Source organism: Salmo trutta, chromosome 13 (assembly GCF_901001165.1).
Source record: "Salmo trutta chromosome 13, fSalTru1.1, whole genome shotgun sequence".
Classification (NCBI taxonomy): domain Eukaryota; kingdom Metazoa; phylum Chordata; class Actinopteri; order Salmoniformes; family Salmonidae; genus Salmo; species Salmo trutta.
The window spans coordinates 31,728,226-31,756,205 of record NC_042969.1 but is presented as its reverse complement, the minus strand read 5'-3'; the positions used below and the strand labels follow the sequence as shown (position 1 = coordinate 31,756,205).

At 45.7% G+C, this 27,980-nt stretch overlaps 1 protein-coding gene across 1 annotated transcript in view; it reads right to left on the bottom strand.

Annotated features, from left to right (window-relative positions):
* The window catches only part of LOC115205651 (ephrin-B1), a 161,866-nt gene that overhangs the window by 63,762 nt on the left and 70,124 nt on the right, over nt 1-27,980 (bottom strand). The window contains exon 2 of the mRNA XM_029771840.1: nt 12,713-12,990. Within this exon, the coding sequence (XP_029627700.1) occupies nt 12,713-12,990 (278 nt within the window). The remainder of the gene's footprint in view (nt 1-12,712; nt 12,991-27,980) is intronic.

Here is a 27,980-nt window from a genome sequence, read left to right as displayed (position 1 = left end):
CTTATTGAAATGTTTGATTATCATGGATTTATCGGTGGTGACCGTGTCGCCTAGCCTCAGTGCAGTGGGCAGCTGGGAAGAGGTGCTCTTGTTCTCCATGGACTTTACAGAGTCAGCTACAGGATGCAAATTTCTGTTTGAAAAAGCTAGCCTTTGCTTTCCTGACTGACTGTGTGTATTGGTTCCTGACTTCCCTGAACAGTTGCATATCACGGGGACTATTTGATGCTATTGCAGTCCGCCACAGGATGTTTTTGTGCTGGATGTTGTGCTGGATGTTTTTGTGCTGGTCAAGGGCTATATCTGTTTTAGTTCAAAAATGTTTGAATGGGGCATGCTTATTTAAGATGGTTAAGAAATTACTTTTAAAGAACAACCAGGCATTCTCGACTGATGGGATGAGGTCAATATCCTTCCAGGATACCTGGGCCAGGTCAATTAGAAAGGCCTGCTCGCAGAAGTGTTTTAGGGAGCGTTTGACAGTGATGAGGGGTGGTCGTTTGACCACGGACCCATAGCGGATGCAGGCAATGAGGCAGTGATCGCTGAGATCCAGATTGAAAACAGCAGAGGTGTATTTGGAGGGCAAGTTGGTCAGGATAATATCATGAGGGTGCCCATGTTTAGGGATTTAGGGTTGTACCTGGTGGTTTCCTTGATAATCTGTGTGAGATTGAGGGCATCTATTTTAGATTGTAGGACTGCTGGGGTGTTAAGCATATCCTAGTTTAGGTCACCTAACAGAACGAACTCTGAAGATAGATGGGGGCAATCAATTCACATATGGTGTCCAGGGCACAGCTGGGAGCTGAGGGGGGTCTATAAAAGGCGGCAACAGTGAGAGACTTATTTCTTGAGAGATTAATTTTTAAAATTAGAAGCTTGAACTGTTTGGGCATAGACCTGGAAAGTATGACAGAACTTTGCAAGCTATCTCTGCAGTAGATTGCAACTCCTCCCCCTTTGGCAGTTCTATCTTGACGGAAAATGTTGTAGTTGGGTATGGAAATCTCAGAATTTTTGGTGGCCTTCCTAAGCCAGGATTCAGACACGGCAAGGACATCGGGGTTGGCGGAGTGTGCTAAAGCAGTGAGTAAAACAAACTTAGGGAGGAGGCTTCTGATGTTAACATGCATGAAACCAAGGCTTTTTCGATTACAGAAGTCAACAAATGAGAGTGCCTGGAGACACGCAGGGCCTGGGTTAGCCTCCACATCACCCGAGGAACAGAGGAGGAGTAGGATGAGGTTACGGCTAAAGGCTAGCAAAACTGGTCGTCTGGTGCGTTGGGGACAGAGAATAAAAGGAGCAGATTTCTGGGCGTGGTAGAATAGATTCAGGGCATAATGTGCAGACAGGGGTATGGTGGGGTGCGGGTACAGTGGAGGTAAGCCCAGGCACTGAGTGATGATAAGAGAGGTTGCATTTCTGGACATGCTGGCTATACTGGGTGAGGTCACCGCATGTGTGGGAGGTGGGACAAAGGAGGTATCTAAGGCATGTACAGTGGGACTAGTGGCTCCGCAGTAAACTAAAACAATGATAATTATCCTAAACAACAGTATACAAGGCATATGTGAGAGAGACATAAAGCGAGGCATAAAGCAATCACAGGTGTTGATTGGGAGAACTAGCTAAGTCAACAACGGGTAAGACAACAACAACAGGTAAAATGGCGATGAATGGGCAGAGAGGGTCAGTTAACTACACACAGGGCCCGAGTTTGGGGCTAGGGCCGAAAGATAACCAAAGGTAAACAAAGTGATAAATGAGCAGTCCAGCAGGCATCAGCTATGTAGCCAAGTGATCATAGGGTCCAGTGTACAGCAATAGATGAAACAGGGAAGCAGCTAGGTAGTCGTTACTACGCTAGCACGCGGGAGACACAGCGTTTAAAGTTAGCAGTCCGGGGTAAGTAGAAGCGTCTGCTCCGTCGTCCGGCAAAGGCCGGTTGAAGGCACAGCTGATGGAATTACGTCTGCGGACCAGTCGTGGTGGTACGGCGGGGCACCGTGTCGACGAAGGGACTGGGCCAGATGGCGAAAGAGGTATTGTAGTTGTGGAAATTTCGTTTGCTAGCCGGGAGATGCGCCTGGCTCAGGGCTAGCTTTGGGTCTGGGCCACTCAGTTGAAGATAGCTAGCTGTGATGATCAATGGTCGGCAGGAATCTGGCGTTGTAGTGGAGAAAAACAGTCCGAGGCTGGCAGGTATTATCCAGGCTAAAAAAACGGCTGGTGCCTGAGCAGAGGGTAAAGGCCGCTAGCAGTTGCTAGTAACTTGGCTAATTAGCTGGCTACCTTCTGATGAAAGTTTTGGCTATAGGGTCTAAAAGAATAGTAGATCCGTGTTAGACTGACGGGGTTACCGGAAGGTATATTTAATTTCAAAATGGAAAAAGAGATTGAAAAATAAATTGGAATATATACAAAAAAATACGAAAAATACAAAAAGTAAACGAAAGGACAACAAACCACGTCTGCACTGCTACGCTATCTTGGAATATCTTGGATTATCTCCCTATAACCTAGTGGACAGCCAGTGGAAACATCACCTCTGCACCATGTTTGCTGTACTACTACAATATCAACATCAGCAATTTCTTTCAGGATTTCTGCTCTTTAGCCAAAAGCAGAGGACTTCAAACCTTGTAAATTCCAACATGCAACATAAAAAGATTTCATAACTTTCATAACAAAATGAGACAAACACTCACAATCCAACAAGAACTATTAAAATAGTTTTTTTCAATTAAAGTAAACTCTTATTTTGCAAATGTGATTTGTTTATCATTTAAGATAGCATTTGTGTCATGCCACTTGGGTGGATGTAGTGTGAGGATGGTGGAGTTCTTGTGCTCATCTTACCATGACCCTCGGCCTATCACATGTGAGCATAGTAGACTCAGCATTTGTTTAATGTCACTCATTTGGTTGGTGGGGGCTGGGCCAGTTGCTCCTCTCACAGCCTGTGCGTAGCTCTGCCTGCTGGGCTGTGGCTCCTCCAAGTGTGGAGGAGGCCTCGTCTGGGTGGCTCTGAAGCTGGGCTGGGGTGGTCTGTGCTGGTTGTGGTGGGCATTGAGGTTGATGGTGCTGTGGTCGTGGCTGGGATCTCGGCGGGGTGGAGATTGCTCCTCTGTTCCAGGGTGGAGAGGTTGGGCTGCGGTTTAAAGCGACGTCCCTGAGAGTCTTGGCAAGGATGGGGACTGTCTCCCTGTACAGGTGCACATGGTCATAGAGACAGTCCAGATTGAGGGTGGGATGTAGGGCCAGGTGTACATTGGGTCGCAGGGCACAGTCCCGGGAGAGGCTGGCGTTTATTCTTTGGATTGTGGCAGGGTGGAAGTCCTTCCTCTGTAGAAGGGTTGACACCACGACTCTTGAGTTGGGGAAGATTGCGGAGGCCTTCTCAATCACTCCCCGTAGTGAAGTCGCCACCCTCTCCTGCTGAGCACGCAGGTCGTTGCTTCCGGTGTGTATGATTATGTGGCTTGGCGACCCGAGATGGGCCTTATCAAGCAGCTCCATGGCACTCTGCGTTGTTGGGCACCACACCTTTCTCGTTTTGTGTCTAGGGAAACTTCCCATTTGAGTCCATCAACAGGACGATGTCAGGCAGTGTTTCTTCTGGGCTGGAGGGTGCAGAGGGGGGGCTGGTGGGTGTTGGAGCTGGGGTGTGGCTGGTCTGTGCCGGTGCTGCTGTCAGTGGGAGGCTGTTCTGTGGGTTGGGGAGGAGGGGTGCAGCAGGCAGGGCTGGGGATGCCTGGCTGGTTGAGCTGGGCTCCTCTGCTGTGTGAGGGCAGGTCATAGAGTGGTGTTCTAGCTGCTCCTGTAGCCTGTCCTCTGTTCTCTTTCTCTCCTGCAGCCTGTCCTCTGTTCTCTTTCTCTCCTGCAGCCTGTCCTCTGTTGTCTTTCTCTCCTGCAGCCTGTCCTCTGTTCTCTTTCTCTCCTGCAGCCTGTCCTCTGTTCTCTTTCTTTCCTGCAGCCTGTCCTCTGTTGTCTTTCTCTCCTGCAGCCTGTCCTCTGTTGTCTTTCTCTCCTGCAGCATGTCCTCTGTTCTCTTTCTCTCCTGCAGCAGGTCCTCTGTTCTCTTTCTCTCCTGCAGTCTGTCCTCTGTTCTCTTTCTCTCCTGCAGCCTGTTCTCTGTTCTCTTTCTCTCCTGCAGTCTGTCCTCTGTTCTCTTTCTCTCCTGCAGCCTGTCTTCTGTTCTCTTTCTCTCCTGCAGCCTGTCCTCTGTTCTCTTTCTCTCCTGCAGCCTGTCCTCTGTTCTCTTTCTCTCCTGCAGCCTGTCCTCTGTTCTCTTTCTCTCCTGCAGCCTGTCCTCTGTTCTCTTTCTCTCCTGCAGCCTGTCCTCTGTTCTCTTTCTCTCCTGCAGCCTGTCCCTCTGTTCTCTTTCTCGTCCCACCTACTCAACAGCCAGTGGAATCCCGTGGCGCGATATTCAAATACCTTAGAAATGCTATTACTTCAATTTCTCAAACATATGACTATTTTACACCATTTTAAAGACAAGACTCTCGTTAATCTAACCACACTGTCCAATTCAAAAAGGCTTTACAACGAAAGCAAAACATTAGATTATGTCAGCAGAGTACCCAGCCAGAAATAATCAGACACCCATTTTTCAAGCTAGCATATAATGTCACATAAACCCAAACCACAGCTAAATGCAGCACTAACCTTTGATGATCTTCATCAGATGACACTCCTAGGACATTATGTTATACAATACATGCATGTTTTGTTCAATCAAGTTCATATTTATATCAAAAACCAGCTTTTTACATTAGCATGTGACGTTCAGAACTAGCATACCCACCGCAAACTTCCGGTGAATTTACTAAATTACTCACGATAAACGTTCACAAAAAACATAACAATTATTTTAAGAATTATAGATACAGAACTCCTTTATGTAATCGCTATGTCCGATTTTAAAATAGCTTTCGGCAAAAGCACATTTTGCAATATTCTGAGTAGATAGCTCGCCATCACGGGCTAGCTATTTTGACACACACCAAGTTTGGCACTCACCAAACTCAGATTTACTATAAGAAAAATTGCATTACCTTTGCTGTTCTTCGTCAGAATGCACTCCCAGGACTTCTATTTCAATAACAAATGTTGGTTTGGTTCAAAATAATCCATAGTCATGTTCAAATATCCTCTGTTTTGTTCGTGCATTCAAGACACTATGCGAAGGGTAACGAAGGGTGACGCGCCGGCGCATATCGTGACAAAAAAATTCTAAATATTCCATTACCGTACTTCGAAGCATGTCAAACGCTGTTTAAAATAAATTTTTATGCGATTTTTCTCGTAAAAAAGTGATAATATTCCGACCGGGAAACCCTGTTTTCGTTCAAAGACTAAAAATCTAAAATGGACTCTTCACGTGCACGCGCACCCCCGTCTCATTGTTCTCAGATCGACCACTTACCAAATGCGCTACTGTTTTTCAGCCATGGGCTGCAAAGTCATCATTCAACGTTCTGCCGCCTTCTGAGAGCCTATGGGAGCCGTAGGAAGTGTCACGTTACAGCAGAGATCCTCAGTTTTCAATAAAGAGAGTGTAGAAGGCCAAGAAATGGTCAGAGAGGGCACTTCCTGTTTGGAATCTTCTCAGGTTTTTGCCTGCCATATGAGTTCTGTTATACTCACAGACACCATTTAAACAGTTTTAGAAACTTTAGGGTGTTTTCTATCCAAATCAAACAATTAAATCCATATTCTAGTTTCTGGCCAGTAGTAATAACCACTTTAAATCGGGTACGTTTTTTATCCGGCCGTGCAAACACTGCCCCCTACCCTAGAGAGGCTAAGGTCTGGATGTCTGGTTGATGTTTACACCTTGGTTAGGATTTCCTCTAAGGTGGGGATGCCTGGTTGATGTTAACACCTTGGTTAGGAGCTCCTCTAAGGTCTGGTTGATGTTAACACCTTGGTTAGGAGCTCCTCTAAGGTCCGGTTGATGTTAACACCTTGGTTAGGAGCTCCTCTAAGGTCCGGTTGATGTTAACACCTTGGTTAGGAGCTCCTCTAAGGTCTGGTTGATGTTAACACCTTGGTTAGGAGCTCCTCTAAGGTCTGGTTGATGTTAACACCTTGGTTAGGAGCTCCTCTAAGGTCTGGTTGATGTTTACACCTTGGTTAGGAGCTCCTCTAAGGTCTGGTTGATGTTAACACCTTGGTTAGGAGATCCTCTAAGGTCTGGTTGATGTTTACACCTTGGTTAGGAGCTCCTCTAAGGTCTGGTTGATGTTAACACCTTGGTTAGGAGCTCCTCTAAGGTGAGGTTGTCTGGTTGATGTTAACACCTTGGTTAGGAGCTCCTCTAAGGTGAGGTTGTCTGGTTGATGTTAACACCTTGGTTAGGAGCTCCTCTAAGGTGAGGTTATCTGGTTGATGTTAACACCTTGGTTAGGAGATCCTCTAAGGTGAGGTTGTCTGGTTGATATTAACACCTTGGTTAGGAGCTCCTCTAAGGTGAGGATGTCTGGTTGATGTTAACACCTTGGTTAGGAGCTCCTCTAAGGTGAGGTTGTCTGGTTGATGTTAACACCTTGGTTAGGAGCTCCTCTAAGGTCTGGTTGATGTTAACACCTTGGTTAGGAGCTGCTCTATGGTCTGGTTGATGTTAACACCTTGGTTAGGAGCTCCTCTAAGGTCTGGTTGATGTTAACACCATGGTTAGGAGCTCCTCTATGGTGAGGTTGTCTGGTTGATGTTAACACCTTGGTTAGGAGCTCCTCTAAGGTCTGGTTGATGTTAACACCTTGGTTAGGAGCTCCTCTAAGGTCTGGTTGATGTTAACACCTTGGTTAGGAGCTCCTCTAAGGTCTGGTTGATGTTTACACCTTGGTTAGGAGCTCCTCTAAGGTCTGGTTGATGTTAACACCTTGGTTAGGAGATCCTCTAAGGTCTGGTTGATGTTTACACCTTGGTTAGGAGCTCCTCTAAGGTCTGGTTGATGTTAACACCTTGGTTAGGAGCTCCTCTAAGGTGAGGTTGTCTGGTTGATGTTAACACCTTGGTTAGGAGCTCCTCTAAGGTGAGGTTGTCTGGTTGATGTTAACACCTTGGTTAGGAGCTCCTCTAAGGTGAGGTTATCTGGTTGATGTTAACACCTTGGTTAGGAGATCCTCTAAGGTGAGGTTGTCTGGTTGATATTAACACCTTGGTTAGGAGCTCCTCTAAGGTGAGGATGTCTGGTTGATGTTAACACCTTGGTTAGGAGCTCCTCTAAGGTGAGGTTGTCTGGTTGATGTTAACACCTTGGTTAGGAGCTCCTCTAAGGTCTGGTTGATGTTAACACCTTGGTTAGGAGCTGCTCTATGGTCTGGTTGATGTTAACACCTTGGTTAGGAGCTCCTCTAAGGTCTGGTTGATGTTAACACCATGGTTAGGAGCTCCTCTATGGTGAGGTTGTCTGGTTGATGTTAACACCTTGGTTAGGAGCTCCTCTAAGGTCTGGTTGATGTTAACACCTTGGTTAGGAGCTCCTCTAAGGTGAGGTTGTCTGGTTGATGTTAACACCTTGGTTAGGAGATCCTCTAAGGTGAGGATGTCTGGTTGATATTAACACCTTGGTTAGGAGCTCCTCTAAGGTCTGGTTGATGTTAACACCTTGGTTAGGAGCTCCTCTAAGGTCTGGTTGATGTTAACACATTGGTTAGGAGTTCCTCTATTGTCTGGTTGATGTTAACACCTTGGTTAGGAGCTCCTCTAAGGTGAGGTTGTCTGGTTGATGTTTACACCTTGGTTAGGAGATCCTCTAAGGTCTGGTTGATGTTAACACCTTGGTTAGGAGGACCTCTAAGGTCTGGTTGATGTTAACACCTTGGTTAGGAGCTCCTCTATGGTCTGGTTGATGTTAACACCTTGGTTAGGAGCTCCTCTAAGGTGAGGTTGTCTGGTTGATGTTTACACCTTGGTTAGGAGCTCCTCTAAGGTCTGGTTGATGTTAACACCTTGGTTAGGAGCTCCTCTAAGGTCTGGTTGATGTTAACACCTTGGTTAGGAGTTCCTCTATGGTCTGGTTGATGTTAACACCTTGGTTAGGAGCTCCTCTAAGGTGAGGTTGTCTGGTTGATGTTTACACCTTGGTTAGGAGATCCTCTAAGGTCTGGTTGATGTTAACACCTTGGTTAGGAGGACCTCTAAGGTCTGGTTGATGTTAACACCTTCGTTAGGAGCTCCTCTATGGTCTGGTTGATGTTAACACCTTGGTTAGGAGCTCCTCTAAGGTGAGGTTGTCTGGTTGATGTTTACACCTTGGTTAGGAGCTCCTCTAAGGTCTGGTTGATGTTAACACCTTGGTTAGGCGCTCCTCTAAGGTGAGGTTGTCTGGTTGATGTTAACACCTTGGTTAGGAGCTCCTCTAAGGTGAGGTTGTCTGGTTGATGTTAACACCTTGGTTAGGAGATCCTCTAAGGTGAGGATGTCTGGTTGATGTTAACACCTTGGTTAGGAGCTCCTCTAAGGTCTGGTTGATGTTAACACCTTGGTTAGGAGCTCCTCTATGGTCTGGTTGATGTTAACACCTTGGTTAGGAGCTCCTCTAAGGTGAGGTTGTCTGGTTGATGTTTACACCTTGGTTAGGAGATCCTCTAAGGTCTGGTTGATGTTAACACCTTGGTTAGGAGGACCTCTAAGGTCTGGTTGATGTTAACACCTTGGTTAGGAGCTCCTCTATGGTCTGGTTGATGTTAACACCTTGGTTAGGAGCTCCTCTAAGGTGAGGTTGTCTGGTTGATGTTTACACCTTGGTTAGGAGCTCCTCTAAGGTCTGGTTGATGTAAACACCTTGGTTAGGCGCTCCTCTAAGGTGAGGTTGTCTGGTTGATGTTAACACCTTGGTTAGGAGCTCCTCTAAGGTGAGGTTGTCTGGTTGATGTTAACACCTTGGTTAGGAGATCCTCTAAGGTGAGGATGTCTGGTTGATGTTAACACCTTGGTTAGGAGCTCCTCTAAGGTCTGGTTGATGTTAACACCTTGGTTAGGAGCTCCTCTAAGGTCTGGTTGATGTTAACACCTTGGTTAGGAGCTCCTCTAAGGTCTGGTTGATGTTAACACCTTGGTTAGGAGCTCCTCTATGGTCTGGTTGATGTTAACACCTTGGTTAGGAGCTCCTCTAAGGTGAGGTTGTCTGGTTGATGTTTACACCTTGGTTAGGAGCTCCTCTAAGGTCTGGTTGATGTTAACACCTTGGTTAGGAGCTCCTCTAAGGTGAGGATGTCTAGTTGATGTTTACACCTTGGTTAGGAGCTCCTCTAAGGTGAGGTTGTCTGGTTGATGTTAACACCTTGGTTAGGAGATCCTCTAAGGTGAGGTTGTCTGGTTGATGTTTACACCTTGGTTAGGAGATCCTCTAAGGTGAGGATGTCTGGTTGATGTTTACACCTTGGTTAGGAGATCCTCTAAGGTGAGGTTGTCTGGTTGATGTTAACACCTTGGTTAGGAGCTCCTCTAAGGTCTGGTTGATGTTAACACCTTGGTTAGGAGATCCTCTAAGGTGAGGTTGTCTGGTTGATGTTAACACCTTGGTTAGGAGCTCCTCTAAGGTGAGGTTGTCTGGTTGATGTTAACACCTTGGTTAGGAGATCCTCTAAGGTGAGGATGTCTGGTTGATGTTAACACCTTGGTTAGGAGCTCCTCTAAGATCTGGTTGATGTTAATACCTTGGTTAGGAGCTCCTCTAAGGTCTGGTTGATGTTAACACCTTGGTTAGGAGCTCCTCTAAGGTCTGGTTGATGTTAACACCTTGGTTAGGAGCTCCTCTATGGTCTGGTTGATGTTAACACCTTGGTTAGGAGCTCCTCTAAGGTGAGGTTGTCTGGTTGATGTTTACACCTTGGTTAGGAGCTCCTCTAAGGTCTGGTTGATGTTAACACCTTGGTTAGGAGCTCCTCTAAGGTGAGGATGTCTGGTTGATGTTTACACCTTGGTTAGGAGCTCCTCTAAGGTGAGGTTGTCTGGTTGATGTTAACACCTTGGTTAGGAGATCCTCTAAGGTGAGGTTGTCTGGTTGATGTTTACACCTTGGTTAGGAGATCCTCTAAGGTGAGGATGTCTGGTTGATGTTTACACCTTGGTTAGGAGATCCTCTAAGGTGAGGTTGTCTGGTTGATGTTAACACCTTGGTTAGGAGCTCCTCTAAGGTCTGGTTGATGTTAACACCTTGGTTAGGAGATCCTCTAAGGTGAGGTTGTCTGGTTGATGTTAACACCTTGGTTAGGAGCTCCTCTAAGGTGAGGATGTCTGGTGGCTGTTTGCTCACGTTCTCCCTGAGCAGGACCACCTCCCCTGATCCCTCATGGCAGCCATGGTGGTGAGGAGGGCCTGAGCCTGCTCTGCACTGAGGGGGTCGCTCTCCTCCTGGAGCGTGTCCTCCACTATGGTGGGAAGAGAGGTGCTAGATGTGCCTTTTTGGGTGGGGAGAGTAGGGGTGAGGGTGGTGCTGGTGGAGTTTGTCTTGTGGGAGGGCATGTCACTGGTGGTGTCCTTCTCTCTCTCCGCTCTCTCCTTAATGGTCTGAATGTCTGTTTCAAACATCCTAACGTTACCTTGCACCATGACAGTCCCAGTCTTGTAGAGGTTGCTTGTTATTATGGTGCTGTCAGGGTCATCTGTCTTTTAGATTTTTAGCTTCCACCCATTACAGATTCCTTCTTTCTTTATGGATGGGTAGTGAGAGCACACTGCTGAGCGCCATGCATTTGGCTGGTCAGTGAGGAAGATGAGATTACTCACATCACCGTTTTTGTAGAGGTCTGCGAAAAGGGTTTCTGGCCTCCCCTTGTAATGGTCGTCGTACTTAGTGGACCAAGGCGCAGCGGGTTGAGTGCTCATAGAGACTTTTATTGAACACAAACAAAACAAGAAAACGATCGAACGAACAGGATTGCATGCTAAAACACACAGCTATGCAACCACAACTTCCCACAAAAGGACAGGTGAAACAGGGCTACCTAAGTATGACTCTCAATCAGCAACAACGATGTACAGCTGTTCCTGATTGAGAGCCATACCAGGCCAACAAAGAAATACACAACATAGAAAACCATAGAAATACAAAACAAGAACATTACCCAAAAACCCCGGAACACATAAATCAAACACCCGTCTTACATAAATACATGGTGCATGTGGGCTCTGCTACTACTGCTGCTGCTGCTCTGTGCCGCTGCCCCGTTGCCATAGCAACCGATTTGTTTGTCTGCTGCTGTTGCTAGCTAGCGCTAATTTAGTTCAAAAACCAGCAAAAAGAGTGACAAATCTTCACACAAAAAAAACAGAAGATATGTTTAAAGTTAGTCCGTGCTCCTTTTTGGTTTATTCACTCAGTTTGGTCGTTTGATGTAGTTGTATTAACTCCCCTTTTTAGGTTTGTTCTAGCTCGTTTCTTCTGGCTAGCTTGTTAGTCTGCTGGCTAGGTCTTTGTTGTGTAGCTAGCTAGCTAGCTAGCTTTTTTTCTATTCTGAATGAATAGAGTTGTTGTTCATCACTTCTTGTCTGGAATTCTTTTTCCATTAGTGTTTATCTCATTCTAAAAATAAAAAAATATGAATATATATGGAGCTCATGTTGAACATGACTCTCTCTCTCTCTCTCTCTCTCTGACCCCTGCTGAGTCTCAATGACCCCTTAACTTTAACCCGGACCTCTACCCCCCTGGAGTCCAAGGAACTCTTACTCAGAAAGACCATAATCCATACAGAGACCCCATGAGGACTGTCTTTCTGTTTATATAGGAGAGTTCAACCTTGTGAAACCATTTGCTGCTCTCGCTCCCCCAATGAGAGAGGGAGGAAGGGGGAGGGCTACAGGCTGAACTCTCTCTCCCCCACTGAGAGAGGGAGGAGGAGGGAAGGGGGAGGGGGAGGGCTACAGGCTGAACTCTCTCTCCCCCACTGAGAGAGGGAGGAGGAGGGAAGGGGGAGGGGGAGGGCTACAGGCTGAACTCTCTCTCCCCCACTGAGAGAGGGAGGAGGGAGGAGGGGGGAGAGCTTCAAGCTGAAGTCAATTTTTTTATTTCAATTTCAGGGCTTTATTGGCATGGGAAACATATGTTAACATTGCCAAAGCAAGTGAAATAGATAATAAACAAAAGTGAAATAAACAATAAAAAGTAACAGTAAGCATTACACTCACAGAAGTTCCAAAAGAATAAAGACATTTCAAATGTCATATTATGTCTATATACAGTGTTGCAACGATGTGCAAATAGTTTAATTACAAAAGGGAAAATAAATAAACACATAAATATGGGTTGTATTTACAATGGTGTTAGTTCTTCCCTGGTTGCCCTTTTCTTGCGGCAACAGGTCACAGATCTTGCTGCTGTGATTGCACACTGGTATTTCACCCAATAGATATGAGAGTTTATCAAAATGTTGTTTGTTTTCAAATTCTTTGAGGATCTGTGTAATTTAAGGGAAATATGTGTCTCTAATATGGTCATACATTTGGCAGGAGGTTAGGAAGTGCAGCTCATTTTCCACCTCATTTTGTGGGCAGTGTGCACATACTGTAGCCTTTCTCTTGAGTGACAGCTTTGCCTACGACGGCCTCTGTCAATAGCAAGGCTATGCTCTCAATAGCAAAGTTATGCTCACTGAGTCTGTACATAGTCAAAGCTTGGGGTAAAGGAAAAAGAGGTAGAGTTTTTCTCCTACTCTTGGCTCAACTTTATAAAGATTTATTCAGTACTCACATGTGATGTAGTAATTCATATTCTTCTTAAACTCCAGGCCCATATAGTTGGGACTAAACTCCTGGAACTTGATGGTGAACTTTATGTCCTTCTCTGGCTTGTTACAGTTGACCAGTACGTTGGGGTCCATGACCGTGCTGCACCCCTCCGCCTGCTCCCTCCTGACCAGGTACAGCTTATAGAACTCATAGTCTCGTCCTGGCTCAGCCTTGGGGCAGATAATGTCCAGCTTGTCCCCGATATCTGGGTAGATGACCAGCCCTCTACCTGACAGGAACCTGAGAAGAGGAGAAGAGTGTTAATAAGATATCTGGGTAGATGACCAGCCCTCTACCTCTACCCGAACAGGCTCTCATTAACATCGATGGGGCTGTAGTGGAGCGGGTCGAGAGTTTCAAGTTCCTTGGTGTCCACATCACCAACGAACTATCATCGTCCAAACACACCAAGACAGTCATGAAGAGGGAACGACAACACCTTTCCCCCTCAGGAGACTGAAAAGATTTGGCATGGGGCCCAGGATCCTGAAAAAGTTCTACAGCTGCACCATCGAGAGCATCCTAACCGGTTGCATCCCCGCCTGGTATGGTAACTGCTCGGCATCTGACTGTAAGGTGCTACAGAGGGTAGTGCATACGGCCCAGTACATCATTGGGGCCAAGCTTCTTGCCATCCAGGACCTATATACTAGGCGGTGTCAGAGGAAAGGCCAAAAAATTGTCAAAGATTCCAGTCACCGAAGTCATAGACTTTTTTCTCTGCTACCGCACAGCAAGCGGTACCGGAGCGTCAAGTCTTGAGCCAAAAGGCTCCTTAACAGCTTAACAGCCAAAGAATTGCTAAACAATTAATCAAATGGCCACTGGACTATTTACATTGACCCCAAGCATACTTCCAAAGTTGTGGCAAAATGGCTTAAGGACAACAAAGTCAAGGTATTGGAGTGGCTAAAAAAGTGTGTGCGAGCAAGGAGGCCTACAAACCTGACTCAGTTACACCAGCTCTGTCAGGAGAAATGGGCCAAAATTCACCCAACTTATTGTGGGAAGCTTGTGGAAGGCTACCCGAAACATTTGACCCAAGTTAAAAAATGTAAAGGCAATGCTACCAAATACTAATTGAGTGTATGTAAATGTCTGACCCACTGGGAATGTGATGAAAGAAAGAAATAATTCTCTCTACTATTATTCTGACATTTCACATTCTTAAAATAAAGTGGTGATCCTAACGAACCTAAGACAGGGATTTTTTTACTAGGATTAAATGTCAGGAATTGGGAAAAATTGGAATATAAATGTATTTGGCTAAGGTGTATGTAAACTTCCAACTTCAACTGTACATGTACAAATTACCTCGACTAACCTGTACCCCCGCACATTGACTCGTTATCGGTACCCCCTGTATATAACCTCGTTATTGTTATTTTATTGTCTTACTTTTTATTATTTTTTACTTTAGTTTATTTGGTCAATATTTTCTTAACTCTTTCTTGAACTACACTGTTGGTTAAGGGCTTGTAAGTAAGTTTTTCACAGTACACATGTTGTATTCGGCACATGTGACCAATTAAGTTTGATTTGATTTGATGGCTGTAAATGCCTCCACATGGTACCCTGTTCCCAAGAATGGCCCATAGGAACCTGGTCAATGGTAGGCTTCGAGGGGACTCCTATGGTAGGTACACATATAGCTCATCTCTTGACAGTAGTACTGTAGACTACTTGATCACTGACCTCAACCCAGAGTCTCTCAGAGCATTCACAGTCAGCCCACTGACACCCCTATCAGATCACAGCAAAATCACAGTCTACTTGAACAGAGCAATACTCAATCATGAGGCATCAAAGCCAAAGGAACTGAACAATATTAAGAAATGCTATAGATGGAAGGAATGTAGTTTGGAAACCTACCAAAAAACAATTAGGCAACAACAAATTCAATCCCTTTAGGACAACTTCCTGGACAAAACGTTCCACTGTAATAGTGAAGGTGTAAACTTGGCAGTAGAAAATCTTAACAGCATATTTGACTTCTCAGCTTCCCTATCAAATCTAAAAAATGTCAAATAGAAAACCGAAGAAAATGAAGAACATTGACAAATGGTTTGAGGAAGAATGCAAAAATCTAAGAAAGAAATTTAGAAACCTGTCCAACCAAAAACATAGAGACCTGGAAAACCTGAGCTTATGACTTCACTATGGTGAATCCCTAAAACAATACAGAAATATACTACGGAAAAAGAAGGAACAACACGTCAGAAATCAGCTCAATGTAATTGAAGAACCATAGACTCAAACCACTTCTGGGAAAATTGGAAAACGCTAAACAAACAACAACACGAAGAATTATCTATCCAAAATGGAGATGTATGGGTAAATTACTTCTCCAAACTTTTTGGCTCTATAACAAAGATCAAACAGCAAATACATATACATGATCAAATACAAATCTTAGAATTAACTATTAAAGACTACCTGAACCCACTGGGTTCTCCAATTACCTTTAATGAACTACAGGACAAAATAAAAACCCTCCAATCTTAAAAGGCCTGTTGTGTTGATGGTATCCTCAATGAAATGATCAAATATACAGACAACAAATTCCAATTGGCTATACTAAAACTCTTTAACATCATCCTTAGCTCTGACATCTTCCCCAATATTTGGAATCAAGGACTGATCACCCCAATCCACAAAAGTGGAGACAAATTTGACCCCAATAACTCCCGTGGGATATGCATCAACAGCAACCTTGGGAAAATCCTCTGTATTATCATTAACAGCAGACTCGTACATTTCCTCAGTGAAAACAATTTACTGAGCAAATGTAAAATTGGCTTTTTACCAAATTATCGGACGACAGACCACATTTTCACCCTGCACACCCTAATTGACAAACAAACAAACCAAAACTGGGCTTACAGCAGCACCTAGATCTTCTGCACAGATTCTGCAAGACCTGGGCCCTGACAGTAAATCTCAGTAAGAAAATAATGGTATTCCAAAAAAGGTCCAGTTGTCCAGGACCACAATACAAATTCCATCTAGACACCGTTGCCCTAGAGCACACAAAAAACGATACATACCTTGGCCTAAACATCAGCGCCACAAGTAGTAACTTCCACAAAGCTGGGAACGATCTGAGAGACAAGGCAAGAAGGGCATTCTATGCCATCAAAAGGAACATAAAATTCGACATACCAATTAAGATCTGGCAAAAAATATTTGAATCAGTTATAGAACCCATTGCCCTTTATGGTTGTGAGGTTTGGGGTTCGCTCACCAACTAAGAATTCAGTAAATGGGACAAACACCAAATTGAGACTCTGCATGGAGAATTCTGCAAAAAATATCCTCCTTGTACAACATAAAACCCCTAAGCAAGGAAAGCTTTGACTACGTACAGACTCAGTGAGCATAGCCTTGCTATTGAGAAAAGCCGCCGTAGGCAGACCTGGCTCTCAGGAGAACACAGGCTATGTGCACACTGCCCACAAAATGAGGTGGAAACTGAGCTGCACTTCCTAACCTCCTGCCAAATGTATGACCATATTAGAGATGCATATTTCCCTTAGATTACACAGATCCACAAATTTGAAAACAAACAACATTTTGATAAACTCTCATATCTATTGGGTGAAATACCACAGTGTGCAATCACAGCAGCAAGATTTGCGACCTGTTGCCACAAGAAAAGGGCAACCAGTAAAGAACTAACACCATTGTAAATACAACCCATATTTATGTTTATTTATTTTCCCTGTTGCACTTCAACTATTTGCACATTGTTACAACACTGTATATAGACATAATATGACATTTGAAATATCTTTATTCTTTTGGAACTTCTGTGAGTGAAATGTTTACTGTTACATATTATTGTTTATTTCACTTTTGTTTATTATCTATTTCACTTGCTTTGGCAATGTTAACATATGTTTCCTATCCAAATAAAGCCCTTTGAATTTAATTGAGAGGGTGGGGAGAGAGAAAGAGAGTGGGGGGAGAGAGAGAGAGGGGGGAAGAGAGAGAGAGAGAGGGGAAGAGCGAGAGAGAGGGGGGGAAGAGAGAGAGGGGGGAAGAGGGAGAGAGAGTGGGGGGAAGAGAGAGAGAGAGAGAGAGAGAGAGAGAGGGGGAAGAGAGAGAGAGAGGGGGGAGGGGGGAGAGAGAGAGGGGAAAGGGAGAGAGAGGGGGAGAGTGAAAAAGTTGGGGGGAAAGAGTGGGAAGAGAGAGAGGGAGGGGAGAGAGAGAGGGAGGGGGTGAGAGAGAGGGAGGGGAGAGAGAGAGAGGGGGAGAGAGGGGGGGTGAGAGAGAGGGAGGGGGGAGAGAGAGAGAGGGAGGGGGAGGGAGGGAGGGGGAGAGAGAGAGGGAGGGGGTGGGGAGAGAAAGCGTTCTCTGTATCCCCTGATGTCCTGTTAAACCATGAAGGATCAGTATAAACAACAAATGCTTCTCGGTCCTCTAAATCCTCAAATCTGCTGCCATGGTCAGATCTCATCTACTGATAGTAACGCTACTGCTCGTGACCACAAACACACACACACAAACACACACACACACACACACACGGTGCGTCAGGCTGTCTGGTTTAATGTGCTGGCTAACTGGGACTGTACCCTGTTGACATTATAAACCCAAATAGAGTCCAGAACAATGGTTCAGCCTGTCTGGCCCGAGCAGACTGCACTCTCAGCTCTTTACTCTTTATCACAGGGTCAAGGTAAGGGTTCAGGCTTTTCAAATTACAGATTGTGTTTTAACATTTTGTCATTCACCTCTCCTCTCTGGTTCTATTGCTTGCTATACTGTACAAGGCCATTACCCCAGAATCCTGGCATCATCATGAGAAAACAGTTGATCATTTTAGAGGTCTGTGGAATCTACCCACTAAAAGAAAGGAATGAACTCGAACTCAACATGAGCGTCCTGACAGTGACTGTGTCCCTATTCCCTATGTAGTGCACTACTTTTGACTATGTACATACCCAGCGTGCGACAGGGCTGCAGGAGTTGTGACCCGTTTTTGTTGGTTATGTTGTCATAGTTGTGCCTAGGGGGGCATATGGGGGAGGGAATGCTGTCACCTCCAGGCAGGTGCTTGTCCCCCTGTGTGCTGAGGGTGTCAGGTTCTTGTCCAGTTCTGGCAGTTAGGTCGCCACAGACTAGTACATGTTCCTGGGCCTGGAAATGATTGATTTCCCCCTCCAGGATGGATAAGCTGTCTTCATTAAAGTATGGGGATTCTAGTGGGGGGATATAGGTAGCACACAGGAGGACATCTTTCTCTGTTGAGATCATTTCCTTTTGAATTTCTAGCCAAATGTAAAATGTTCCTGTTTTGATGAATTTAATAGAGTGAGTTAGGTCTGCTCTATACCAAATTAACAGTCTCTTCCCTGTTTCACACCTGGTAGTTTGGTGGATGGGACTACCAGCTCTCTGTAACCTAAATGGCAACCAGTGGGTCCGTCTCCTCTGTACCAGGTTTCTTGTAGGATGACAATGTCTGTATTTCTGGTTTCTTTGGTGAAGTCCAGGCTCCTGCTCTTTAGGCCAAAGGCAGATGACCTCAGGCCTTGGATATTCCAGGATGAGATAGTGAATGCTTTGTGTTCCATAAAGTGTCCAATGTTGTTGGTCGTGTGGCTTGGCCTCAGGCCAGTAAGTGTGAGCAGAACCTGCTGAGCATCTGGTACATGCCATTGGCTTGGGGTAGTGTAAGAGTGGGGGTTGGGCCTGTTTGCCAGCTCACGGCCTGGGTGTATGTGTGTCTTCCATGTTGAGGCCCTCTTTGCGGGGGTGCGGTGCATGGGGTGGGCAGGAGGGGCATAGGTCTGATCTGAGGGGGCCTAAATGGCATGGTTGACTTGGGGGGTGTTGATTGGTTGGGTTGGGGGTGTGGATGTGGCTGGTGGTGTTATGGTCTGGATGTAGGTCCTCTCGGCATTGGTCCTCTATGTGTCGGTCCAGGGGGGTCCCGCAGGTCTGGGAGAGTGTCTCGCTGGTCTGGGAGGGGTGTCTATTGATCTGTTGGGGGGTTGTCAGGAGAGCGATCAGGGTGGCTGACGGGGGGGGGGGGGGGGAGTGCTCAAGGGGGAGGGATCCCCTGGGCTTGGGGTTCTTCATTTGTCTGTCCTGCTGTGATGTGAAGACTATGGTCTGGTGTGGACTGTCCTGCTGTGATGTCGACACTATGGTCAGGGTCTGGTGTGGACTGTTCTGCTGTGATGTGGACACTATGGTCAGGGTCTGGTGTGGACTGTTCTGCTGTGATGTCGACACTATGGTCAGGGTCTGGTGTGGACTGTTCTGCTGTGATGTGGACGCTATGGTCAGGGTCTGGTGTGGACTGTTCTGCTGTGGTGTTGAGACTATGGTCAGGGTCTGGTGTGGACTGTTCTGCTGTGATGTCAACACAATGGTCAGGGTCTGGTGTGGACTGCTATGCTGTGATGTCGACACTATGGTCAGGGTCTGGTGTGGACTGTTCTGCTGTGGTGTCGACACTGTGGTCAGGGTCTGTTCTGCTGTGATGTGGACACTATGGTCAGGGTCTGGTGTGGACTGTCCTGCTGTGGTGTTGAGACTATGGTCAGGGTCTGGTGTGGACTGTTCTGCTGTGGTGTCAACACTATGGTCAGGGTCTGGTGTGGACTGTTCTGCTGTGGTGTTGAGACTATGGTCAGGGTCTGGTGTGGACTGTCCTGCTGTGATGTCGACACTATGGTCAGGGTCTGGTGTGGACTGTTCTGCTGTGATGTGGACACTATGGTCAGGGTCTGGTGTGGACTATCCTGCTGTGGTGTCAACACTATGGTCAGGGTCTGGTGTGGACTGTCCTGCTGTGGTGTCGACACTATGGTCAGGGTCTGGTGTGGACTGTTCTGCTGTGATGTCAACACAATGGTCAGGGTCTGGTGTGGACTGTTATGCTGTGGCGTCAACACTATGGTCAGGGTCTGGTGTGGACTGTTCTGCTGTGGTATCGACACTATGGTCAGGGTCTGGTGTGGACTGTTCTGCTGTGGTGTCGACACTATGGTCAGGGTCTGGTGTGGACTGTTCTGCTGTGATGTGGACACTATGGTCAGGGTCTGGTGTGGACTGTTCTGCTGTGATGTGGAGACTATGGTCAGGGTCTGTTGTGGACTGTTATGCTGTGGTGTATACACTATGGTCAGGGTCTGGTGTGGACTGTTCTGCTGTGGTGTCGACACTATGGTCAGGGTCTGGTGTGGACTGTTCTGCTGTGGTGTCGACACTATGGTCAGGGTCTGGTGTGGACTGTTCTGCTGTGGTGTTGAGACTATGGTCAGGGTCTGGTGTGGACTGTTCTGCTGTGGTGTCGACACTATGGTCAGGGTCTGGTGTGGACTGTTCTGCTGTGGTGTCGACACTAAGGTCAGGGTCTGGTGTGGACTGTTCTGCTGTGGTGTCGACACAATGGTCAGGGTCTGGTGTGGACTGTTCTGCTGTGATGTGGAGACTATGGTCAGGTCTGAGGTGGGCTGTTCTGCTGTGATGTGGAGACTATGGTCAGGGTCTGGTGTGGACTGTTCTGCTGTGATGTCGACACTAAGGTCAGGGTCTGGTGTGGACTGTCCTGCTGTGATGTCGACGCTAAGGTCAGGGTCTGGTGTGGACTGTTCTGCTGGCTTCTTTGTGGGGTTGGCCACATTTCTAGTAGGTAGTTCTCTGTCACACTCCATCCCCTTCACCCTCTCCTCCAGCAGTCTGATTCTCTTCTCTAGTGCTCTGTTCTTCTCTTGCTCTTCCTTTTTATATTGTTGACGTTGTCTCACCACAGTCCAGAGTGCAGATATGTCTCTCTCCACCTCCAGCTCTCCGGGTCTGGTTAAGGGGGTGTTGTTGTGCTGGACTGTTGTCTAGGTCTGTGCTGACTGGAGTGTAATCACCTGCTGTTCCAGCTCCACCTGCCTTACCTCCAGCTGGGTAAATGTATCCTTCATTTCAACGAGGGAGTAGTACTCTGTGCTGGGAGGTTGACTTTCCGCTTGGGGTTGCTCGTCTGTGGGTTTTATAATGAAGAGGTCTGGTCTGGCCCACTCGGGGTGGGGCTATCTTTCTCAGTGAGAGCTTCTCCTACCGAGCTAATTCTTTGATTAGGTGTAAGTCCAGCTGAAACTGTTTGGGGTTGCCCTGTACCATTACTGTTCCAGACATAGAGATTTATATTAGCTGACTCAGAGTCCTCGTTGTCTAGTATCCTGAGTTTCCACCCCTCGTTAACACCCCCTCTATTAACAGAGGGGTTCTGTGCTTATATAGCACTGTGCCATGCCAGGGGATGGTCTGGTTAATATAGCACTGTGCCATGCCAGGGGATGGTCTGGTTAATATAGCACTGTGTCATGCCAGGGGATGGTCTGGTTAATATAGCACTGTGCCATGCCAGGGGATGATCTGGTTAATATAGCACTGTGCCATGCCAGGGGATGGTCTGTGTTAATATAGCACTGTACCATGCCAGGAGATCGTCTGGTTAATATAGCACTGTGTCATGCCAGGGGATGGTCTGGTTAATATAGCACTGTGTCATGCCAGGGGATGGTCTGGTTAATATAGCACTGTGCCATGCCAGGGGATGATCTGGTTAATATAGCACTGTGCCATGCCAGGGGATGGTCTGGTTAATATAGCACTGTGACATGCCAGGGGATGGTCTGGTTAATATAGCACTGTGTCATGCCAGGGGATGGTCTGGTTAATATAGCACTGTGTCATGCCAGGGGATGGTCTGTGTTAATATAGCACTGTGCCAGGGGATGGTCTGGTTAATATAGCACTGTGTCATGCCAGGGGATGGTCTGGTTAATATAGGACTGTGTCATGCCAGGGGATGGTCTGGTTAATATAGCACTGTGCCATACCAGGGGATGGTCTGTGTTAATATAGCACTGTGTCATGCCAGGGGATGGTCTGGTTAATATAGCACTGTGCCAGGGGATGGTCTGGTTAATATAGCACTGTGCCATGCCAGGGGATGGTCTGGTTAATATAGCACTGTGTCATGACAGGGGATGGTCTGGTTAATATAGCACTGTGCCATGCCAGGGGATGGTCTGTGTTAATATAGCACTGTGCCATGCCAGGGGATGGTCTGGTTAATATAGCACTGTGTCATGCCAGGGGATGGTCTGGTTAATATAGCACTGTGCCAGGGGATGGTCTGGTTAATATAGCACTGTGCCATGCCAGGGGATGATCTGGTTAATATAGCACTGTGCCATGCCAGGGGATGGTCTGGTTAATATAGCACTGTGCCAGGGGAGGATCTGGTTAATATAGCACTGTGTCATGCCAGGGGATGGTCTGGTTAATATAGCACTGTGTCATGCCAGGAGATCGTCTGGTTAATATAGCACTGTGTCATGCCAGGGGATGGTCTGGTTAATATAGCACTGTGTCATGCCAGGGGATGGTCTGGTTAATATAGCACTGTGCCATGCCAGGGGATGATCTGGTTAATATAGCACTGTGCCATGCCAGGGGATGGTCTGGTTAATATAGCACTGTGACATGCCAGGGGATGGTCTGGTTAATATAGCACTGTGTCATGCCAGGGGATGGTCTGTGTTAATATAGCACTGTGCCAGGGGATGGTCTGGTTAATATAGCACTGTGTCATGCCAGGGGATGGTCTGGTTAATATAGGACTGTGTCATGCCAGGGGATGGTCTGGTTAATATAGCACTGTGCCATACCAGGGGATGGTCTGTGTTAATATAGCACTGTGTCATGCCAGGGGATGGTCTGGTTAATATAGCACTGTGCCAGGGGATGGTCTGGTTAATATAGCACTGTGCCATGCCAGGGGATGGTCTGGTTAATATAGCACTGTGTCATGACAGGGGATGGTCTGGTTAATATAGCACTGTGCCATGCCAGGGGATGGTCTGTGTTAATATAGCACTGTGCCATGCCAGGGGATGGTCTGGTTAATATAGCACTGTGTCATGCCAGGGGATGGTCTGGTTAATATAGCACTGTGCCAGGGGATGGTCTGGTTAATATAGCACTGTGCCATGCCAGGGGATGATCTGGTTAATATAGCACTGTGCCATGCCAGGGGATGGTCTGGTTAATATAGCACTGTGCCAGGGGAGGATCTGGTTAATATAGCACTGTGTCATGCCAGGGGATGGTCTGGTTAATATAGCACTGTACCATGCCAGGGGATGGTCTGGTTAATATAGCACTGTGTCATGCCAGGGGATGGTCTGGTTAATATAGCACTGTGCCATGCCAGGGGATGGTTTGTGTGAAAGATGAGGTTGCTGATGTTCCCATTTTTATAATAGTCAGCAAAAAGTGTCTCTTGATTTTCCATAAGGAGCTTCATTTTGTGATCTTTTCTTGCCTTATCATTCTTTACATACACAGGGTACTGTATTTAATTACCTCTGAACAGCGGGAGGCAGCTTCTAAGGCCTCTCCATTTGGTTGGAGTAGACTGTGCGACTCTCCTGCCATTGTTGTGCTGAAGAGCTTTGACACCTCTCACTTGAAACGTCAGTGCTAATTGAAGTTGTATCAAGCTTGGCAGCCTTAATTTAGCATTCAGTCCTTATAAAGTCATGTTATGTATTTTTCTTCTTGGCTTTTGGAAATAAAATATAGCTTCAGACTAAAAATGACTCACTCAGTTCCAGGTTGGATGGTGTTTTCAGGTTTCTGTTGTTTTCCAGAGCATTTGCTGTATAGCGTTGGGAAAATAATCTTTGGTAGTTGTAAGCCTTCCAGGAGATTCCATAATTCTGTTCAAAATCAGTTTGTAGGTTTTGAGTTTTGATTTGGAGTGAAGGTTATGTTGCAGAGGGTAGCATCCTATGTATGTTCCTGGCAAAAAAATCTAATTTTATCTAACTCTAAATCGATCTTTTTATTAAGAACATGCTGAAAAATGCAGGAGCTCATCTGATCATGACCTCTCTCTCTCTGTCTCTGTCTGTCTCAATTCAATTCAATTCGAGGGGCTTTATTGGCATGAAAAACATAAGTTAACATTGCCAAAGCAAGTGAAGTAGATAATATACAAAAGTGAAATAAACAATAAAAATGAACGGTAAACATTACACTCATAGAAGTTCCAAAAGAATAAAGACATTACAAATATAATTTTATGTATATATAGTGTTGTAACGATGTGCAAATGGTTAAAGTACAAAAAGGAAAATAAATAAACATGAATATGTTTAGTTCTTCATGTTTAGTTCTTCACTGGTTGCCCTTTTCTTGTGGCAACAGGTCACTGTCCTGGGGCTCTGTGGGGTGTGTTTGTGTTTGTGAACAGAGCCCCAGGACCAGCTTGCTTAGGGAACTCTTCCTCAGGTTTATCTCTCTGTAGGTGATGGCTTTGTTATGGAAGGTTTGGGAATCGCTTGCATTTAGGTGGTAGTAGAATTTAACGTCTCTTTTCTGGATTTTAATAATAAGCGGGTATTGGCCTAATTCTGCTCTGCATGCATTGTTTGAAGTTTTACGTTGTACACAGGGGATATTTTTTGCAGAATTCTGCATGCAGAGTCTCAATTTGGTTTTTGTCCCATTTTGTGAATTCTTGGTTGGTGAGCGAACCCCAGACCTCACAACCATAAAGGGCAATGGGTTCTATAACTGATTTAACAATTTTTAGATAGATCTCAATTGGTATGTCGAATTTTATGTTCCTTTTGATGGCATAGTATGCCCTTCTTGCCTTGTCTCTCAGATCATTCACAGCTTTGTGGAAGTTACTACCTGTGGCGCTGATGTTTAGGCCAAGGTATGTATCGTTTTTTGTGTGCTCTAGGGCAACGGTGTCTAGATGGAATTTGTATTGTGGTCCTGGCAACTGGACCTTTTTTGGAACACCATTATTCTCTCCACCCCCCCTCTCTCTCCCCATCCCCTCTCTCTCTCCACCCCCCTCTCTCTCCCCATCCCCCTCTCTCTCTCCCAATCCCCCCTCTCTCTCTCCACCCCCACCTCTCTCTCCCATTCCCATCTCTCTCCACCCCCCTATCTCTCCCTTCCCACCCTCTCTCTCTCTCTCCCCACCCCCTCTCTCTCTATCCCTTCTCTCTCTCCCCATCATCTCTCTCTCCCCCATCCCCTCTCTCTCTCTCCCATCCCCTCTCTCTCTCCACCCCCTCTCTCTCTTCCCCATCCCTCCTTTCTCTCTCCCAATCCCCTCTCTCTCTCCACCCCCACCTCTCTCTCCCATTCCATCTCTCTCTCCCTCTCCACCCCCCCATCTCTCCCTTCCCACCCCCTCTCTCTCCACACCCCCCTCTCTCCCTCCACCCGTCCTCTCTCTCTCAGAGTGTGTACTCCCTGCCACCTTATGTACATTCTATCATCACTCAGCTCATTAGACTTCTAAACGACTCCCTGTCAGAGAGAGAAACAGAGAGAGAGGAGATTCCCAGCCTTCGTTCCTATTCTATTTGGATAGAGACATTACCAGATGTCTTCATGTACTAGGAGTGGGAGGAATAGAAAGGATAAATCCTAAATGAGATGTTATAATGATCAGAATGGACTCTGTGTTCATGTGATGAGATGTTATAATGATCAGAATGCACTCTGTGTTAATGTGATGAGATGTTATAATGATCAGAATGGACTCTGTGTTAATGTGATGAGATGTCATAATGATCAGAATGGACTCTGTGTTAATGTGATGAGATGTTATAATGATCAGAATGCACTCTGTGTTAAGGACTCCATCAGTCGCTAATTGGATCTACAAGATGCACTCGTGAGGCATAAACAAGTTACCATAGCAACATGAGGCTTTGAAGCTGACCACCCCTCTCTACCCTCCTCTTTCGCTTTCTTTCTCCTTTGTCCTGCCCCCCCATGTTTCCTTTTCACCCTTCCTTCATTCATTCATTATTTCACACACGTGCGTGTACCAGGGTTTCCGTTCGGAAAATTTGGCGCCGGACATAATGACCGGCAAGATTTTAATTTACCTGACATTTGGGAAATTTACCAGACATCCATATGTATTGGGTGTGTATAGCATTAGGGCATCCTCCCACGGTACTCAAAATCACATTTACATTACTGTCATTCATCTTAGCAGAATAGAAATTAGCCTGTAAAGTAGAACCATGTGCTTTATACCAACATGAAAGGTTGTATGGAATTAACGTAGCAGGTTAGGAGAATTAACGCAGCAGGTTAGGAGAATTAATGTAGCAGGTTAGGAGAATTAACGCAGCAGGTTAGGAGAATTAATGTAGCAGGTTAGGAGAATTAACGCAGCAGGTTAGGAGAATTAACGCAGCAGGTTAGGAGAATTAATGTAGCAGGTTAGGAGAATTAACGCAGCAGGTTAGGAGAATTAATGTAGCAGGTTAGGAGAATTAACGCAGCAGGTTAGGAGAATTAACGTAGCAGGTTAGGAGAATTAACGCAGCAGGTTAGGAGAATTAACGCAGCAGGTTAGGAGAATTAACGTAGCAGGTTAGGAGAATTAACGCAGCAGGTTAGGAGAATTAACGTAGCAGGTTAGGAGAATTAACGCAGCAGGTTAGGAGAATTAACGCAGCAGGTTAGGAGAATTAATGTAGCAGGTTAGGAGAATTAACGCAGCAGGTTAGGAGAATTAATGTAGCAGGTTAGGAGAATTAACGCAGCAGGTTAGGAGAATTAACGTAGCAGGTTAGGAGAATTAACGCAGCAGGTTAGGAGAATTAACGCAGCAGGTTAGGAGAATTAATGTAGCAGGTTAGGAGAATTAACGCAGCAGGTTAGGAGAATTAACGCAGCAGGTTAGGAGAATTAATGTAGCAGGTTAGGAGAATTAACGCAGCAGGTTAGGAGAATTAACGTAGCAGGTTAGGAGAATTAACGCAGCAGGTTAGGAGAATTAACGCAGCAGGTTAGGAGAATTAACGCAGCAGGTTAGGAGAATTAACGTAGCAGGTTAGGAGAATTAACGCAGCAGGTTAGGAGAATTAATGTAGCAGGTTAGGAGAAATAACGCAGCAGGTTAGGAGAATTAACGTAGCAGGTTAGGAGAATTAATGTAGCAGGTTAGGAGAATTAATATAGCAGGTTAGGAGAATTAACGCAGCAGGTTAGGAGAATTAACGCAGCAGGTTAGGAGAATTAACGTAGCAGGTTAGGAGAATTAACGTAGCAGGTTAGGAGAATTAATGCAGCCGGTCAGGAGAATTAACACAGCAGGTTAGGAGAATTAATGCAGCAGGTTAGGAGAATTAGGTAAAGGTTAGGAAAAGGGTTAGGGTTAGCTAAAATGCACATAAAAAATCTACTTTTGACGTTAATTTGACAAAAGCTGTATCCCTTCTAGCTATGACCGGGCGCGCCCCACTCCCCATCCCTTCTAGACATGACCGGACCGGCCCACTCGCCATCCCGCTGCGATTCAGCACCACAGCAGTGGTGAGGACACTCTAGTCGGCCACAAAGAGGACACTCTAGTCGGCCACAAAATGAAGAAATTAGAAAACTGATGTTGGACAATCATATTCAATATTTAAATAAACAAAATTCATTAGGGATAGTTCACTGAGAGAAAACTTACTTTACAATGTTCGTGTGAAAACCCTGGGTTTATGAAAGCACTTGTTTCCACACCTCAAATGATATATCACGCTTTTTACAGTTCTACTGGACGATGTTAATACATGTCATGTTTATTGTAATTTGAACTATCATGGGGTCGTGACTCATGTCATGTGTGATATACATGGCTGATTGATAACAACTCTGTTTCCTACTGTAAACAGTTGGTTGCCTAGTGATTTATAACAACTCTGTTTCCTACTGTAAACAGTTGGTTGCCTAGTGATTTATAACAACTCTGTTTCCTACTATAAACAGTTGGTTGCCTAGTGATTTATAACAACTCTGTTTCCTACTGTAAACAGTTGGTTGCCTACTGATTTATAACAACTCTGTTTCCTACTGTAAACAGTTGGTTGCCTAGTGATTGATAACAACTCTGTTTCCTACTGTAGACAGTTGGTTGCCTACTGATTGATAACAACTCTGTTTCCTACTGTAAACAGTTGGTTGCCTAGTGATTTATAACAACTCTGTTTCCTACTGTAAACAGTTGGTTGCCTACTGATTGATAATAACTCTGTTTCCTACTGTAAACAGTTGGTTGCCTAGTGATTGATAACATCTCTGTTTCCTACTGTAAACCGTTGGTTGCCTAGTGATTTATAACAACTCTGTTTCCTACTGTAGACAGTTGGTTGCCTAGTGATTTATAACAACTCTGT